The sequence below is a fragment of the Diabrotica undecimpunctata genome, chromosome 5 (assembly GCF_040954645.1).
Source record: "Diabrotica undecimpunctata isolate CICGRU chromosome 5, icDiaUnde3, whole genome shotgun sequence".
Taxonomy (NCBI): domain Eukaryota; kingdom Metazoa; phylum Arthropoda; class Insecta; order Coleoptera; family Chrysomelidae; genus Diabrotica; species Diabrotica undecimpunctata.
The window spans coordinates 77,613,640-77,633,422 of NC_092807.1; the positions used below are offsets into that span (position 1 = coordinate 77,613,640).

Below are 19,783 nucleotides of genomic sequence, written 5' to 3' on the forward strand. Positions count from 1 at the left end.
TTCTTTGGCTATACAAACAAATTCCCCAAGAACAAGCAGGCTTTGTTAAAGGGAAGGGTACGAGAGAGCAAATCCTTAATATGCGGCAGCTCATAGAAAAGGCCCGCGAATTTAAAATTCCAATAATAATCTGTTTTCTAGACTACCAAAAGGCATTTGATTGTGTGAAGTGGGAAGTTCTCTGGACAGTTCTTCATGAGATGGGAGTTCCAGATCATTTGGCAATATTAATTAAAAACTTATACGAAGATAACTCAGTTAAAATAAGAATTGAAAACCAGCAATCTGATACCTTCAAAACCAGCAGAGGTGTACGACAAGGGTGCATACTATCTCCAGACCTGTTCAATTTATATGGAGAATACATAATGAGGAACGCACTCGATGGATGGAGAGGCGGCATCTCCATTGCAGGAAAAAAGATCTCAAACTTAAGATTCGCAGACGATACAACACTGATAGCAACATCTGAAGAGGAGATGTCGAGACTGATAAAGAGAGTAGAAACCGAAAGCAACAAGTGTGGGCTCAAGATTAATAATCAGAAAACAAAAATCATGATTGTGGACCACGCGAATATCCTCCAAACAACAGGCGCCCTAAATCAATTCGAGAAAGTAGACGAGTTCACGTATCTAGGATCTTCCTTAAGCAATACAGCCTACTCCCATACGGAAATTCGCAGAAGAATAGGGATGGCCAAGAACGCGATGAGTCGACTGTCAAAAATATGGAAGGACCGCTCTTTATCCAAAAAACTCAAAATGAGACTGGTACGGACACTCATTTTTTCAATCTTCAGTTACGGTGCCGAAACATGGACAATAAAATCAGAGGATAGGAAAAGGATTGACGCATTCGAAATGTGGTGCTGGAGACGAATGCTACGCGTCTCGTGGACGGAGCACAGATCCAATCAGTCGATTCTCGAAGAGCTAAACATTCAGACCAGACTCTCCTCTCAGTGTCTTGCAAATGTTTTAAAGTTTTTTGGCCACATTGCGAGAAGAGACAATGACAACTTAGAAAGACTAATTGTGTGCGGAAACGTAGAAGGACGTAGAGGCAGAGGACGCTCACCTATCCGATGGTCAGATCAAGTACAGAAAGCCACTGGAGAGACGTTTTCTGAGTCCATGAGAGCAGCCCAAAATCGCAAGAGATGGAGAGAATTGACAGCCCGCATTGTAGGAAATCACGATCCTCAGCAATGAGGAAACGACAAGAGAGAGATACTTTTAGTGCAATTCTTGACATTTGGTATCGTACATTGGGACCTTACTGGTTTCGTGCATATGATGTTCTCAGCTTTTCTTGTGCAGATCTCGAACCATTTATTATTGGTATGATAATGTGCTGATGGAAGAATCATAATATGGTCTACATTTGGATAAATTTAGGATAAATTTTAAATGTGTTGTGGGATTGTTCGTAGAGGATAGGGATTTTGATTATTATGAGCATAGTTCATTGTGTGACACAAACTAATGTTTTAGATAGTTCAACTAGTTCATATGGGTGTTCGTCATTTACTAATAAAGAATTTCTGGAATAAATTTTTAAGAGATTTACTTTAAGATTTTCAAGTTCTTTTAATGTAAACAATTCAATATTGGAGATGTCTAGATGGGATAAAGAGATGGTTCTGATTAATTTCATCAAAAATTCGTATATGTTTTGAAGGTTTAATATTTCGTTCTGTAATGCAACATATCCGTCGAGGTCAGCTGACAGCTTGTTAATTGTGGATGTAAGCAAGCCATTATTTTTATTTAAGTTTATTAAGAGTTTTTCGAATCTCGTATCGCTGGCTTGTCCATACGAGATCTGATTATTAAGTGTTTTTATTATCTCGTTTTGTTTCATTTCTATAGCGGTAATATGGGTTTTTAGTCTGAGTATAGGTCTAAATCTGAGTCGTCTGGGTTTCCTGTAATATATTTTAGGGCTGTACCTAGAAAGTTGAAAAGTCCTCTTTTTATGTTCTTTTACGTGTAATTTTGTGTAGGTCGTCTTCTGCTTGTTGTTGTAGATGTTTGTATTGAGTGTATAGTGACGAAAGTGGTCCTCGTTTTAGTTGGTCTTTAAAATAGTCTATTGGGCTACTGTTTAGGGTTTCTTCTAGTTTTTCTAAGTCAATGTGCAGAAATTGTCTATGGTAGTGAGAAATTTCGTGAGATTTGCCCATATCTTCGGCATAGTAACCATTATTGGGAACTTCCAGTATTTTGAGTGGATGTCCTAGGGATAGGGTTATCCTGAAAAGAGATTTCGTTTGAAATATTTTTGTCTACATGTTTCCTAGTTCTTTTTACAAATTTAAGGTGAGCACTAGTTTTATTTTGTTTATCTGTTTTTCCTATTATTTTTGTATTTTCTTGTTTGTCGGGATGCATTGTGGGGTAAGGGGCTTGTAATTTAGGCTTGTGTTTTTTCTTAGATACATACAGAGGTTGTGAAAGATCGACTTCAGGTATCTTTTCGGTATTTTTGTTATGTTTGTCTAAAGCTTGTTGTTTTTTTTCTTTTTGTTTGTTGTAAAGTTCTTGGATGAATGGTTGTAATTCGTCTTTGTGGTTTTGGTTGTATGTTTTATACACTGGAAGGTCAAAATCGAAATGTATTTCTTCAGCGTATGGACCGTAATGAATTGAAAAAGGTGAGTAATTGGTAGCACTGTGAATAGATTGGTTGTAGATGAAAACGGAATGTGTGAATACGTCATCTAGTGAATCTTTAGGGTTTTGGGCACGTAAGGTGCGAAGTTTTTCTATAAGTGTAGAGTGAAAGCGTTCTACGGGTGAATTATAAGATGAGTTGTGGCAGTAGTGAAATGTATTTCTATGTTATGAAGGTTTAAAAATTCTTTAATGAATGCAGAGTTGAATTCTGTGCCTGGGTCGCAAACAATATTTTGGGGATAGTTATGATGTGAGAATTAGTTTGCTCAGAATGGAGATCGACGTTTTGTCAGGTAATTTATAACATTGGGCGTACTTAGAGAATGAATCTACAATTGTCAGATAAAGATTTTTGTTACAATGAAAGACGTCTATGTGTAGTATGTTAAACGGTTTTTGTCCTAAGAGTGGTCCTAATTGTGGCGGTTTGTAAGGGTGTCTTTCATACTTGTTTTTTAAGCATATTTCGCAAGACTCGGCATTTTTACAAAACATCATCGTTGTCCTAATAACCGATATTGTTATAAATATAGTAAACACACAGGCAATTTAGTTCAGCATAATATTAGTTCGTTAGTAAATCATAATAGTCCATTTATTTGAGATGTAATTATAGTTACTCGTAAGCTGTAACGTAATCATATAAATAAGTAATGTCATCGATAGGTTATTCCGTGTATATATAAGTAACCAATGAACGAGATACATCACAGTTTAATACATTATTTAACCTCTGCGATAAATAAAATGTAGTTCCATAATATACCATAAGATTTGGATATGTATCCAAAAGAATATATTCATCCATTATACATTATAGCCACCACGTAGCCCAGAATTGAATCCGCTTGATTTTGGTGTATGGGGCGCATTAAAACAACGTGTCAGAATCACATAAAAATTAGCAACCAACTATGGGAAGAAATAAATACTGCAGCAGTTTCTTTAGAACCAATGATGGCTATTTAATATGAGACGATCTTTTATGGAATATATTGACAAATGAATTAAAGAAAGTGGTCTACATATCGAACACTTACTTTGACAAAAAGTTATGTTATTTAGTTTAACTATTTCTTAATTTGGTTTGTAAATAAAAATGTTTTGATTATGACTTTAATTTAACATAAAACGTGAAATGTTTGATGTAAAATCCTATTATTCTATTATTTTGTCAAATCCTATTATTAATTATCCTGGTGATATATTTATTTTATTTAATATTTCGTTAACTATTAACTTTAGTTAAAGGTATTTTATACCAAAATTCAGAAGTATTAATGTTTTTGTCTATTTTTTCTTCGTTGCGTGGAGTAATTGCCTTAAATCAGAATTATGCAGCTGATTTGTAAAATGTGATTATCTCGAAAACTGTTCAGTTTTGAAGTTATTAACAGGTACACCTTTTTTTGTTAAAATAATTAGGAGTCAAGAAATAAAATTCGTTGATGAAACAAAACAATATATTTAACACCACTATGATATAGGCAGCTGAATGTACACACATGTAAAAAAATGCACCATCAATTATAAAGTCGTGTTATAAATATAACAATAAACAGTATTATAATTAGGAAATACCTTTACAAATACAATAATATAATAAAATCATGCACAGTTTAAATTATCAGCGAAGAGAGCCTGATAGTATTTAAAAAAATTCAACTAATGCTGATAGAAATCTCTCTTTGCTGTTTATGGGCTTATCTCGAGATAGCAGGTTAAAAATGTATGACAATTATAGCAAATAACAAAATAATTAAATTTAAATTCTAAAGAATACAAAATGTTTTAAGAATTCTGTATTATAAAAATTAAACCAAGCCGCTCTTGGTTTCAAGATAATTATCTGTCTCGCACGGTTGTTTAATGATTAAATGAGAATTAAATGTTCGTAATTTAGAAGTTCTTAATAGCTGATTAAAAGTTCGTATGAAAATATTAAATGTTCCTTGATTGAATGCTAACTCAGTAGTTAACCTTAACTACAGGAGAATAAATAGTCGACGGAGATTCGCCCAGACAGTTAAAGATAATATGATTATGACAACTTACGATAAACCTTGATGACTGCTGCACTCTTCACTGAAGCTAAATACTTTACTTGTATTAAACACTGAAGTTAATTAAATTAAAAGTAGTTTATACTAGTCTTTAATCTAATATGGTATTAGATTAAGAAACTGAAACTTTTAAGTGTATACACACTTAAAGAAAAAATTCACAGAGACGGTAATATAGGCAAGCGCCTTTACTCAAAGATCGCCCTGCCAGAAGTGAAGTTCTTACTCCCAAAATGTACAAGCTTCCCAAAAATAAGGTGTGATATCCCCCACTTAAAAATGACAGGCCAGCCTGTATGTATTTCTAGGAAGGTAAAAGGTTCTAACGACATCGAAAATAACGGTACTCTTCTAGTTAGGACGTGATGAAAGATAAATCCTTTTGGATTAGGTTCTCTCAGAAAAATACTACAACGTGCTTTCGACGATGTTTATTAAATTTATCAAACAGAAATCGCCTGAAACCGGAAATAATAATAATGAAATTTGCTAATGGTAAACACGACCACCTATATATTATTTGCAAATACGACCATCGGCGTCTTAGCAACAGGGGTAAAAGGATTAAAAATTATTAATATTTTAATTATAAAAAAAATATTACAATATTATAAGAGAAAATAAAACAATTAAAAAATATGATAACTAATAGGGTAGCAACGACAGATATATCACCAGCTCAGGCAAAAAAGAATTCTTTTTTTACGTTCTTTGTAACTAAAAAATAAGAATGAGCGCAATTTTAACCCGCCAATTACCTCCTCCCGTCCCCTACCTCCAAAAGTGTCATTTTTTTGGTTTTATTATTATTTTTTTTTCGGTTAGTTCCAATAAATTTAAAATTTTTTAAAAATTTACACGCATAGTTGAGGCTTTTACAAAACTTGTGTAGTATTTATAGACTCATATGTTGAGTGTAAATAACCAAAAAAATGGTTTCAAAATGGCTGCATGTGTAGTTTTTTTTTCATTTTGTGTATTTAATCAAAAACTATGTTGCTGATTTTTTTTCAGATTTTTCCGTCAGGTGCGTAACATTCAAAAATAAAAAAAAATGATTTTTATGGGTTTTTTGGGGATTTTCTATAGTTTCTAGGCTTCAAAATAGATCAAATTGAGTTTTTAAAGGTTATATATAATTTGATGTAACTGGGTCCTTTAGAACATTTAAAAATTAGCGAACCACCTTTAAACCCCAAAAAACATGTTTTTCGGGGTTTTAAAGGATTTTGCGGAGTCCATAATTTTTTCTGAAATCGATAAAACCTATATCAATAATTTCTTTTACATTTTTTGTGATTATGCCCGCCACCCCCTTCCTCGATCTCATAAAAATTCATTTTTTCGTTTTTATTTATTTTTTCACAATTCACAAGCATAGTTGAGGGTTTTACAAAAACTTGTATATTTTTTATAGACCCGTCTGTTGAGTGTACATAACCTAAAAATATATTTCTTTTTTTTTTCGAAAAAAGTGTAAGTATACCTCTTTTTTGAAAATGGATGCAGGTGTATTTTTTTTTATTTTGTTTATTTGATCAAAAAATATATTTCTGATTTTTTCCAAATTTCTCCGTAACGTATGCACAAACATGGAACAAGAATAGAAGGAAGTGTAACAAGTAGGAGTGTGCTCACAACACAAAATGTGTGAGACTTAATGCAATTTTACTAGCAGGCTATGCCGGAGAATGACCAATTACACTCAAAGAAGGATTCGGCCAATTTACATGCCCTTCAAAGGCAGTAAAAAGAAAATAAATGTGGAAAGCAGATATAAAACAAATAAATTAATGTAAATGAGCGTAATAAAATAAGGAAATTGCTCTAAAGAATGCTGTCAAAGTTATCTTAAGTACTTTCTGAAAATGATAATTCTAACAATTTGATATCCCTATTTCCAACGTTCCCAACGTATCCAGCATAAAAAAGTTATAGTAAAAAATTCTTTTAAAAATTTAAACTTTTAGATTTTTTTCAACAGTGCTTTTTGGATCTATTTTGTTAAAGAAAAAATAATTGGGACTCTAAAAGGTGTGATTTTTCCTAAAAGTCCTAAAAGTTTTGACACAAAGTATCTATAGGATTTTTTTAATGAAGTTTATTTAAACACTAACTAGTTATCATAAATTACAACTTAATAGTTAACTAATCTATACTGTCGAATAATGTGCAGTGACCCATTCTGCTCTACCAGATGCAAATGTCTTTGAATGTCTCTCATGGGATCCTGGACGGAATTCAGATCAAATTCTCTCAGTTTTTTGTAAATTCGCCGTCTTAATTGTTCTTCATCTTGGGCTTCTTAGCTTCTGCCTATTGTCAAAATTTGTCAAAAATTGTCTATTCTGCTAGCCAAAAGGTATGTAGTGTCGCCGAAACCAATTTTGAGTATATCTTGAATAATGACATGTGCTTGGTCTGGCCAAACCATGATATCGTCATAATCATGATGGTCGTGGACATCCTGAAGCAATTTGAAAGGGCAGTTATCAATATAGTTCTGACAATTCAAAGTTTCAGTCACTCTTCCACAAAAGGTCGGGATACACCCGTTAGATATTGCGCACCAGACAAGGATTTTATCTGCAAATTTAGCTTGTTTGTATCCAACATTTTTAGGGCGTTCCTCTAAATTGTCCTTACAAAATTCATCGTTTCTCTTCATTTCAGAATTACTCAAAGTGAAATTGTTCTCGTCATCTACAATAATAATGATTCTTTCATTGACAAAGGGTACTCGTCTCAGTTATCAACATCATCTTGGTATACGAAAGGAGTTGCGCTTGAGAGTATTTGGGACACTTACGTCTCTTTCGATATTTAAGACCCTTCCTCTTTAATTCTAACGATATCTTACTCTTAGAAAATCTGTATTCAGTTGTGTGCTGGCATCGATAGTGTCCACATCAATTAAGTGCTAATTAGTTTTCAATTTCTAAGCAGTTAAAGTTTAGTTTTTTAAATAGTAAGGAATAATAAAACAAGGTAGGATTGTTCTTTATATTTAAAAATGGATGATTCTTCGGGTGGCGAAAAGCCACCCCCTGATAAAGGTGAAAATATGGAGGCAGTAAGTGCCCGTTTTGATTTAAATAATAGGTATAAATCCTCTGATAAAGGCCCGTTTTTTGTTTTTGTCGAGTCCATCGACCCAAATATTAAACGTTTATCACCAGTCCGAGTAGGTCATTATTTATTCATTAATAACTTTTTTAAGAAAGATGTTGTCGATATTAAACTCATCGGTAGAAATAAAGTGAAAGTAATTTTTAATTCTTACACTTGTGCAAATAGTTTAGTCAATCACGACATAATTATTTCTAACAAATTTATTGCTTACATTCCGAATTTTTTTAATCACAAAAAAGGAATAATTAGACAAGTTGATACTTTTTTGGACGAAAATTATATGATGAATAATATTATTTCCGACCAAAAAATAACCGAGGTAAGACGTATGAAAAGAAAACTTATTGATTCAGATAATGAAACTATTTTTGTTCCTAGGCAAATGGTAATTTTAACATTTGAAGGAAATATTATTCCTCAATATATTACGTTAGATTTGGTAAGGTTTCAAGTTGAACAATACATATACCCTGTGGTACAGTGTTTAAATTGTTTTAAATTTGGTCATACTCTCAGACAGTGTAAGTCCACTTTCAGCTTATGCAAAAATTGTGGCAAAGAACACGAAGACAACTCCCGTTGTAGTAACTCACAATATTGTCTTCACTGTAAAACAAACGATCATACGACTCTAACGAAACAATGCCCAGCTTATCAACATCAATATAATATTAAAAAAATAATGGCGATTGAGAATACTACATTTAAAGAAGCTGAGTTTTTAGCAAAAAATCCATCCTATGCCAAAATCACGACACATAATAAATTTGAATTGCTTAGTAACCTAAATAACTTTCCCCAACTCCCGACTGCGGCAAATGACCGTACAGTAAACAATTCATTCGTTCCTAAACCTAAACAAACTTCTAATCCTCTTAAACGAAAAGCCATATCCCCGACTCAATGTAAAACTGCCTTACAATTTCCTTCAACTTCTAAAACAAAATCAGTGTCACATCCTATAATTCCTAACCCATATCGTAATGAGTTTATAGCATATAAAGAAAAAATACAATTACAAATTCTACAAGAAATTCCATTTGCTTTAGAAAGAATAATTAAACAAATTGACCCCAAACTAGTCTCAGTTGAATTCCAAAAAGTCACTCAAAATGAAATCAGAAATATACTTTCTTGTTTATCAGACAACGATAGTGATGGGGAATCATAGAACACTTAATATTCTTCAGTGGAACTGCCAATCTATTATAAAACAAAAGACTAATTTGCTTAATTTTCTAGAAAGTCATACAATTGATGTCATTCTTCTGAACGAAACTTGGTTGTCACAAAATAAAAATTTATATATTAAAGGTTTTAATAATGTTAGAGTTGATCGACGTGATGGCTATGGAGGCGTTGCTGTTTTAGTTGCAAACAACATTTCCTTTTCAGATATAAAATTCAAAACAAATTATAATCCAAATATAGAGGTTTGCGGTGTTTTTCTAGAACAAGTTAAATTATCAATAGTATGTGTTTACAAACCTCCTAAAATATATGTCTCATCCAAAGATTGGGAAAATTTATTTGGACAAATTAAAGGCAGAGTTTTAATTGGAGGCGACTTTAATAGTCATCACTGTAGGTGGGGTTCCATACAGGATAGTGCACAAGGTAATATTTTAGCTGACGCTTTAGACAATACTAATCTAATTTTACTCAATGACGGAAGACCAACCAAAATATCCAGACCAAACGAACGTCCTTCAATGATAGACTTGACATTAGTATCTCCTCATTTAACAGGCTTTACTACCTGGAATCCTCTAAATGACTCACTAGGTACAATCCACATCCCTATCCAAATCACCCTAGATTTGAAATATTCCCCAAGAACAATCCATACCTCCACAAAATGGAAAGAGTCTTCAGCGAACTGGTCTATATTTGAAAATTACTTAGAAAAATGCCTTCTAGATACTCATTCTATAGATGTTACATCTTTGGAAATGTTTAATAACTTAATAAAAACAATTAGCGAAGCTGCAGACTCTGCTATGATTACTCAAAAATCATTTCAACCAAAATCCGGTCTTCCCGTATGGTGGGACGACGAATGTAAAAATTTAATATCGTGTCGAAAAAAAGCTTTTCGAGAGTATAATATTGTCTCAAATCTTGAAAATTATCTAAAATTTAAACACATCCAAGCCAAATGCAAAGTTGTTTTTATGAAAAAACAAAAAACATCTTGGATCAACTTTGTAAATACTATCAATAAAAATACACCGCTCAACAAAATATGGAAATTTGTTAATAAAATGGCTAACAAAAATTATCATTCAAAGACACAACCAATTTCAACAGAGCTAATAGAAGAGTTACTTGACAAGTTCGCTCCACCATACGTTCAAGACCAATTAAAACACGTATCAATATGCAATTCCAGTAAATTTAAATTACTAGAAAATCCAATAAACATCCAAGAACTGGATGCAGCTATTAAAATATTAAAATCTACTGCGCCCGGGAAAGATTATATTACTTATTCCATAATTAACCACCTTCCCGATAAGGCAAAAAATCATTTATTAAAAATATTTAATGATTGGCTTTTGAAAGGAAATTACATTGACAAAATGAAAGAAACAATTATATGTCTTTTTATCAAACCCAACAAAGACAAAACTCTCTCATCGTCTTATCGACCCATTTCTCTATTGTCTTGTATAACAAAAACTTTCGAAAGAATTATTAAAAATCGTCTTAACTGGACAGTCGAACACTATAATCTTTTGCCAAGCACTCAATACGGATTTCGATCTGGTCTGGGAACACTAGATGCAATAAGTCACTTAACAACAGATATCCAACTAAATTTTTCAAAAAATAAATATTTAGCATGTTTCTTTCTAGACCTTAAAGGCGCTTACGACTGTGTTAATTTAACAGTAATGCATTCAAAGTTATGCAAACTGGGGTTTTCCACAAATTTATCCGCTAATATAGTTAATCTTTTTAGCAACCGAACTTTATATATCAGAGACCATAGTAATCAGTTATATGGTCCACGAATAACTCATACAGGATTACCACAGGGGTCTGTATTAAGCCCAATTCTCTTCAACATATTTTCGGCAAGTATACACGACATTTTTGTTGATTCCATAAAATGTATACAGTACGCCGATGATATATGTATTTACTCCGTCCGTGATTCATATGACGATTGTGTGGAGGTCCTGGAACACATCATGAAACTAGTAGATAATTGGACTAAAGACCACGAACTTACTATATCCCCAGAAAAATCTGCCATTATGATATTTACAAGACATAGGTTACGTACGCCTGATAGTCTACACCTGTCAGGATATGATATACCCGTTGTCACTGAATATAAATATCTTGGTATAATCCTAGACCCCAAATTACTATGGTCTAAACATGTCCAATATGTAAAAAAAAGATGTGAGAAAGGCATTAATCTTCTTAAATGTGTCACTTGCAGAAAATGGGGTGCTGATCCCAAAGTTGCATTGATGTTTTACAGGACCTACGTGCGATCAATTTTGGATTACGGATGTGTGTTATACGGATCAGCAAGCAAAACACATTTACTAAAAATAGATCGTATTCAGTTTAAAAGTTTGAGATTAACTTTGGGTGCTATGAAATCAACACCATGCCCCCTGTTACTTGCTGAAAGTAATGAAATGCCATTAGAATATCGTAGAAATTTATTAGCAACAAAATATGTATTAAAATTAAGGGCTAGAACAAGTGGCCTACTAAGTATGCTGTATGAGTTATCCATTCAAAATCTAGTAAACAATTATTGGAGAATAAAAAATTCACCACCATTAGCAGATGCCTTTCTGGAAACCAATGATTTACCGGTTACACTTTCAACAAATTATATTAAACCATCTTATAAATTAGAATTTAATACAATCTTAAAAAAATTAAATATTATATTTCCGAAATATTCAGATTCACATCAAATAAATAACAAGCTGTTGAACTCCATATTGAGTGAATATACTAATGAAACTATAATTTACACAGATGGTTCTAAACTGAACGATGGGAAAGTAGGGTCTGCAGTGTATATTCCTTCCAAAAACAAATCACTTAAAATAAAGCTTCCTCCACATTGCTCTATTTACACTGCAGAAGCGGTAGCTATTAGGAAAGCTCTGGATTGGCTAGAGCACGCAAATTTGCAAGATGCTGTGATCATCTCAGACTCTAAGTCAATTCTTAGTGGACTTAATAATACTGAGTTAAACCATAAAACATGTGAGCTGATATGTGACATTAAACAAAAAATGAGAAACAAAGATATAACATTTATTTGGGCAAAAAGTCACTCCGGGATAAAAGGTAATGAAATAGTAGACGAGCTCGCTAAGGATTCTACTCATTCAGGTATACAAGAACATATTTACACAGTATCAGACCTAATCAATTTTTATACTAAAAAAATAAATTTTAACTGGCAAGACAGATGGAAAATATTGGCGAATACTTCAAATAATCATTATTACAAGATCCATCCTACGTTACCATCCCTAACAGAATTACCACACATATTCCATTATAATATATCTAAACGATCAGCAGCAACTATCACAAGATTAAAAACTGGTCACGGTGCTGTTCCTGCTCACCTGGCTAGATTAAACATTATAGAATCAGGAAAGTGTTTATGCGATAATATTTCCCAGTGTGATGTTAATCACATCCTGTTTGGATGTATTAAAAATAAAGCACTCTCATCTACGTTTTATGAAAACCTAGTTAAAAGTAATGTGCAACTTCCAGTAAACATAACCCACCTACTGTCATTGAATCAAAAATGTATATACGAACTCATATGTAATCACTTATATGCATCCGGATATATAATATAAATTTAGTACAATCAAGTTTTTAATTGATAAACATAACATAAATCATTTAAAAATCTGTGGCAAAAGGACTGGTTTCCATGCCAAACACACTATCATCATCATCATCATCATCAAAATCTGTATTGACGAGCCAGTTTCAATCGCCTCGTTAACATTTTAACCTGGTTTTTTGCTCTACTTACCAATCTCTCTGACGTGCAGTAAATGTACTTTCAGAATATTTTCAGAATATTCTTTTCACTTTATCAGATGTACAGATTCGGACATGGTATTCCCTGCTCGCACTTTGCTATTCTTCTATAAATGGTTCTACGTGAAATGTTTTTATTCTGGAATATTCGAAAGATTTCAGCTTTGTAAGCAAACTTTTGTTTCCAAAGACAACTTGATATTATTTTGTTTTTGTTAAAATTAAAGACAATCATTTTTGTACCAAAACTTTTAGGACGTACGTTAAAAGCCAAATGTTCGAGTTTTAGTCAAAAATCCAAAACGTGGACAAATTTACCCCGATATCAAAAACTCAAAGCTCTATTTGGTAGTGCTCTTCGATTTTGTTATTTTTATAGGTCATTTGACTATATGAAACAATAAAATTTCATTAACTCCTTTGTTCCTTATTAAATGATAGTCAATAGCCTAATTACCCACAGTATTCGTTGGACAGTTAACAGGTGAACATCGTTCGATAAATCTGTGCCGGGTCCTTAACTAGTGCTATTATCAAATTAATAGGTATTTAATTTGAAAATAAACCAACCGATCTTCAAAAAAGGTAGGATCTAATTATTTATTATTATGAGTGAATCGGGGGGTGGTGTTGAGCCACCCCAGAATAATATATCATTAATGGATACGGAAGACAAAAGGTATATTAATTTAAATAACAGATATAAAATAAATGATTCAGGGTATTATAATGTCTTTTTAGAATCTACAGACAAAAACTTGTCCCGTTTATCACCAGTACGTGTCGGTCATTATCTATTTAAAAACCAATATTTTAAACACGATGTACTAGACATTAAACCTGTTGGCAGAAATAAGGTAAAAGTAATTTTTAAAACTTATACTTGAACAAATTCTCTAATTGAACATGAGCTTATTAAGGATAATAAACTTGTAGCGTATATTCCATCATTTTTTACTCAAAAGAAGGGAATTATTAGGGAAGTCGATACGTTTTTGGATGAAAAGTATATTTTAGAAAATATTGTTTCAGATAAAAATGTTGTCGAAGTAAAAAGGTTAAAACGGAAAATCATTGATTCGGATAATGAAACAATTCTTGTACCTCGCCAGATGGTTATTTTGACATTTGAAGGAAATAGCATTCCTAAGACTGTTAATTTAGACTTGGTTAGGTTTAATGTTGAACAATATATATATATATATATATATATATATATATATATATATATATATATATATATATATATATATATATATATATATATCCGGTTGTTCAGTGTTTTAATTGCTTTCGTTTCGGTCATACTGCTCGGCAATGCAAATCAACATCAAATCGTTGTAAAAAATGTAGTCAAACTCATGATAATAATGAAACATGCACTAACTCCCTATTTTGTTTACATTGTAACTCCACTGAACACAACTCACTATCTAAACAGTGTCCTGCATTTAAACACCAATACAAAATAAAATCAATAATGGCTTTAGAAAACACTACCTTTAAAGAGGCAGAAACCATAGCTAACAATCCTTCATACGCCAAGGTAACTACAAATAATAGATTCGATATCCTCAATACTATACAAAATTTCCCCGCCTTAACCCCTAACGTCCCTGAAGGTACAAATCAAAATCAATCCTATGTACCTACCATTAAAAAAACAAGAAACAAGCGTAAAGCTATCTCTCCTACTGCGGTCAAAAACGCACCAACTTTCCCAAGATTTCCAAATGCTACAAACACCTCATTCCAACTTATAATCCCTAATCCCTACAGGGACGTGTTTATGGCGTATAAAGAAAAAATAGAATGTAAAATAATCAATGAAATTCCAGCCTTGATAGAAAATATTATCAAGAAAATTAACCCTAAAATATTTTTACCTAACTTACAAAAAAATACAAAAGAAGAAATTGAAAAAATGTTGAACAACCTAACAGATATTGAAAGCGATGGGGAACAACAGGACATTTAACATACTGCAGTGGAACTGTCAATCTATAAATAAACATAAACCTAGTTTACTTAATTATCTCGAGCACAATGTTGTTGATGTCATTCTGCTTAATGAAACATGGCTTTCTAAAAGTAAAAATTTTGGTTTAATAGGTTACAACGTTATCAGAAGCGATAGACCTGATGGTTACGGTGGTGTAGCCATCCTCATATCAAATAACCTTTGTTTTACTGAAATTAATGTAACGAAAAACTTTAATAAAGGTATTGAAACATGTGCAGTTTTTATAGAACAAATTAAATTGGTAATCGTTTGTATTTATAAACCACCCAAAGTAATAGTCAATAATAGAGATTGGGAAAAGCTTTTAACTCAAAAGGTAGAAGAAATAATAAATTAGACTTACTCACAATCAATTTAATTTAACTAATCAGACGACCGGTTTCGCTTTCTACAATATGCAAAGCATCTTCAGGTCACGATACAAAGTTAAAAAGTTGTATCGTGACCTGAAGATGCTTTGCATATTGTAGAAAGCGAAACCGGTCGTCTGATTAGTTAAATTAAATTGATTGTGAGTAAGTCTAATTTATTATTTCTTCTACCTTTTGAAATGGACTCACACAAGCAACACATTCATCTTTTAACTCAATTTAGTGGTAGGGTTGTCATTGGTGGGGACTTCAATGGACACCACAGTAGGTGCGGTTCCTTGAAGGATTCCGCTCAGGGCAAGTGTATAGTAGACGCGCTAGATAACAGTAATTTAGTTCTGCTAAACGACTGTAGACCGACCAAAGTAACAAGACCTAATGAACTTCCATCAATGGTGGATCTATCCCTTGTTACACCAAATCTAATTGGATACACCACATGGGATCCTGTTCCTGATACTCTGGGTTCAACTCACTTACCTATAGTAATCACCATCGACTTGGACTATCACCCATGTACAATAATTCCTTCATCTAAATGGAAAGAGTCTTCAGCAAACTGGAATATCTTTAAAGGTCATATAGAAAAAACATTATCCGAAAATATAACCGATAATATCACTTCAGCGGAACGTTTTGACTTCCTGTTAAAGACAATTGACGATGCTGCCTCATTTTCTATAAATATCAAAAATTCCTTTCAGCCAAAATCTCGAATTCCAGTCTGGTGGGATTATGAATGCAAAAATATGATCATTTCACGAAAAGTTGCATACAAAAGATACATTGAAGCATCAAATTTTGAAAACTATATTAAATACAAACAAATTCAAGCCAAAAGTAAACTCCTCTTTACAAACAAACAAAAAAGTTCGTGGATTAACTTTGTAAATACTTTAAACAAAAATACTCCCATCAGTAAAATTTGGAATTTTGTTAATAAACTAGTGAATAAAAATTACCGTACAAGACGATATCCCCTGCCAAATGAACTAATAGAAGAGTTGCTCGACAAATTTGCTCCGCCATATGTTGACCTTCCTATTCAGGATAACAGTAAAACTTGTAAATACAATATTTTCCAGGAAAGTTTTGATATGAAAGAATTTGAGGCTGCACTCAAGTCTTCAAAGTCCTCGGCTCCGGGGCGCGATCAAATTACTTATAACATAATATATGAATTACCTCTTATAGCTAAACAAAGTTTACTAACAATTTTCAACGATTGGCTTTTCAATGGAAGATATGTGGATCATATGAAAGAAATAGTTATTTGTTTAATTCTTAAACCTAATAAAGATAAAACACTCTCCTCTTCTTACAGACCGATATCATTAATGTCTTGCATATGCAAGACATTTGAAAGACTTATTAAGACTCGATTAGAATGGCTTATAGAACATTATAGTATCCTTCCAAGTACACAATATGGATTTAGGGCTAGTGTTGGTACACTGGATGCAATATCACATTTAGTTACCGACATTCAAATAACGTTTTCCAGAAACAATTATCTTGCCTGTTTGTTTTTAGACCTAAAAGGGGCATATGATTCTGTTAACTTAACCATTTTACACAAAAAACTATATGATATAGGATTACCTCAAAATATAGCGACTAATATTGTTCATCTTTATAATAATCGTGTTATATATATCAAAGATCATTTAAACCAACTACACGGTCCTAGAATTGCTCATACAGGTCTTCCACAAGGATCAGTTTTAAGTCCGTTATTGTTCAACATATTTTCAGCAAGTATTCATGGCATTTTTGACAACACAATCAATTGCATCCAATAAGCTGATGACATATGCATCTATACAGAGCGTAGCTCGTATACTGACTGCCTGGAGGCTCTGGAATTCATCATGCAAAACGTTAATAACTGGGTAAAAAATCATGGACTGACCATTTCCCCTGACAAATCAGCCACAATGATATTCACTAGACATAGGATTCGTACGCCTGACAAAATAAAGTTGTCTGGATATGATTACCTATTGTCAAAGAATACAAATATCTTGACATTCTTCTTGATCCCAAACTCTTATGGTCAAAACATGTGGAATATATAAAAAGTAGGTGTGAAAAAGATATTAATATTCTTAAATGTGTCACTAATCGAAGATGGGGTGCTGACCCTAAAGTTGCATTGATGTTTTACAGAGCCTACGTGCGATCTATTGTAGACTATGGTTGCATTCTGTATGGTGCCGCCAGTAACACACACTTATTAACTGTAGACCGCATTCAGTTTAAATGTCTAAGAATATGCTTGGGCACCATGAAGTCTACTCATTGCCCTGTACTACTTGCTGAAAGTAATGAAATACCTCTTCAAAATCGTCGAGAAATTATGGCAATTAAACATATCCTGAAGCTAAGATTAAATGATAATAATCTACTTAGTCAACTGTATGAGTTATCTATTGAAAACCTCTCAAATAAATACTGGCGCATAAAAAATTCTCCTCCACTTGCTGATGCTTTCTTAAAAACTAATGAGTATCCTAATATCTATGGCAAAGAAAAAAGATTACCAATATATAAAGCTAATTTTCAGGTAACATTAAATAAACCAAAAGTCATTATACCAAAGTATACAGAATTCCCTCAAATAAACTTTGTCTTACTTAGATCCATATTGAGTGACTATAATGATCACGTAATAATGTATACCGATGGTTCAAAAAAAGAGGATGGTGCCACAGGTTGCGCAGTTTACATTCCACATAAAAGCGAATCTTTGAAAATTAAACTTCCATCACATTGTTCAATATATACTGCTGAAGCGGTAGCTATCGAAAAATCATTAGATTGGCTAGATTCACACAATTTAAATAAAGCAGTAATATTATCAGATTCATTATCGGTCATTAAAGGATTAAACTCAGATATGACTCAACATAAAAGAAATATTCTTTGTGCTATTAAAAATAAAACATATAGGAAAGATATTACAGTTATTTGGGTTAAAAGTCACATTGGTATCGAGGGAAATGAACTGGTTGGCCAGCTTGCTAAAGATGCGACCCATGTTGGACTCTATATTCCCATATTTACATTGGAGAGACTTACAACAACATTATTATAACAAAATTTTTATAAGTTGGAAAGAAAAATGGAAAAACATAGCAACGAATTCAAATAAATAATATTATACTATCCACCCTACCTTACCACAAGATGTTGACTATATTTTCAAATATGCAATGCCAAAGAAGTTGACATCCACAATTACACGACTGAAAACCAATCACGGTGCATTCCCAGCTCACTTGGCTAAGTTAAATATTATCCCTTCTGGGGTATGCTCATGCGATAATATATCACAATGTGACATCAACCATATTCTTTTTAAGTGCGATAAACATAGGTATGAAACAGATCAGCTGTATTCAAAACTATCAGAACTTAAAATTCAGACTCCCATAAACATCACCCATTTACTCTCCTTAGATAGTAGAGAAGTATACGAACTAATATGTAACTTTTTATTTAAAGTTGGTTACATTATTTAAAAACTAATATCTTACATTACAATTCTGTGGCTAAAGGACTAGTTTCCAAGCCAACTCACCAAACACACACACACACAGCCTAATTACGGTAATGCATTTTTTTAATGGATGTCGTTCTGCATATCTCCTTTTATGTAATAAATATAGTATTATTTTCTCAAATGAGCACACAATTTTAATTAGTTTGTTTTGTTTCAGATGGACAATCATTAGATTACATCCAGCTGGAAAGTATTAAAAAAATTGATCTGACCCTAAACCAAATATTGAAAAACAATATAGCCCTTTCATATTTTATTGATTTTGTTACTATTCAAGGAAAACAGCTAGAGCTTTTCTTTTATCTAAATGTTGAAGGTAATGGATGGCCGTTTATATACTTTTTCATGCAAATTCTATTACATGGTAATAATCAGTTAAAATGTATTATACATATTACGATAGCGCTACTTATTACTTATAGTTGTAAGATTTGGAGAAAATTTGAAAATGTTAGTTTATTTTATATTTTTACGATTTACACGTCGAAATTTAAAAATTTAGAAAGTGTATCAAACGTTATCATATTTCATTTTTGACGAATTAATGTTTTATGTAGTGAAAACTATCAATTCTTCTGATTTAGATTTTCTTTATTCAATAAAAAAAAAGAATTGCAGACGGATCCTATAGACTTAAAGATTCTGTAGTCCTTAACTCAATCCAATAACGTAATAATAGCTAATCATTTTTAAAATCAAGACGAGTGTAGAAATCTTGCGGTATACTGTAATATACATAATATACAAACTAATTATAATTTTTAATAATATATATTTTTTAAAACTACTCGACAAAGATTGGATGGATTTGGTTAAATTTAATTTTAAAATATTGGTATGAAATAATAGTCCAGTTGTAAGAGATTTGACCCCTAAAAATTATACGAACAAGCTGAATT

The 19,783-nt window shown here is 32.3% G+C and overlaps 1 protein-coding gene across 4 annotated transcripts in view; it reads left to right on the forward strand.

Moving 5' to 3' along the window:
* LOC140441409 (sorting nexin-13-like) overlaps positions 1 to 19,783 on the forward strand; it is a 1,016,720-nt gene that overhangs the window by 534,405 nt on the left and 462,532 nt on the right. For 3 of the 4 annotated variants that reach the window (XM_072532120.1, XM_072532123.1, XM_072532119.1), the window contains one exon: positions 19,042 to 19,248. In XM_072532120.1, the coding sequence (XP_072388221.1) occupies positions 19,042 to 19,248 (207 nt within the window). The remainder of the gene's footprint in view (positions 1 to 19,041; positions 19,249 to 19,783) is intronic. The other variant, XM_072532121.1, reaches the window with a different exon arrangement.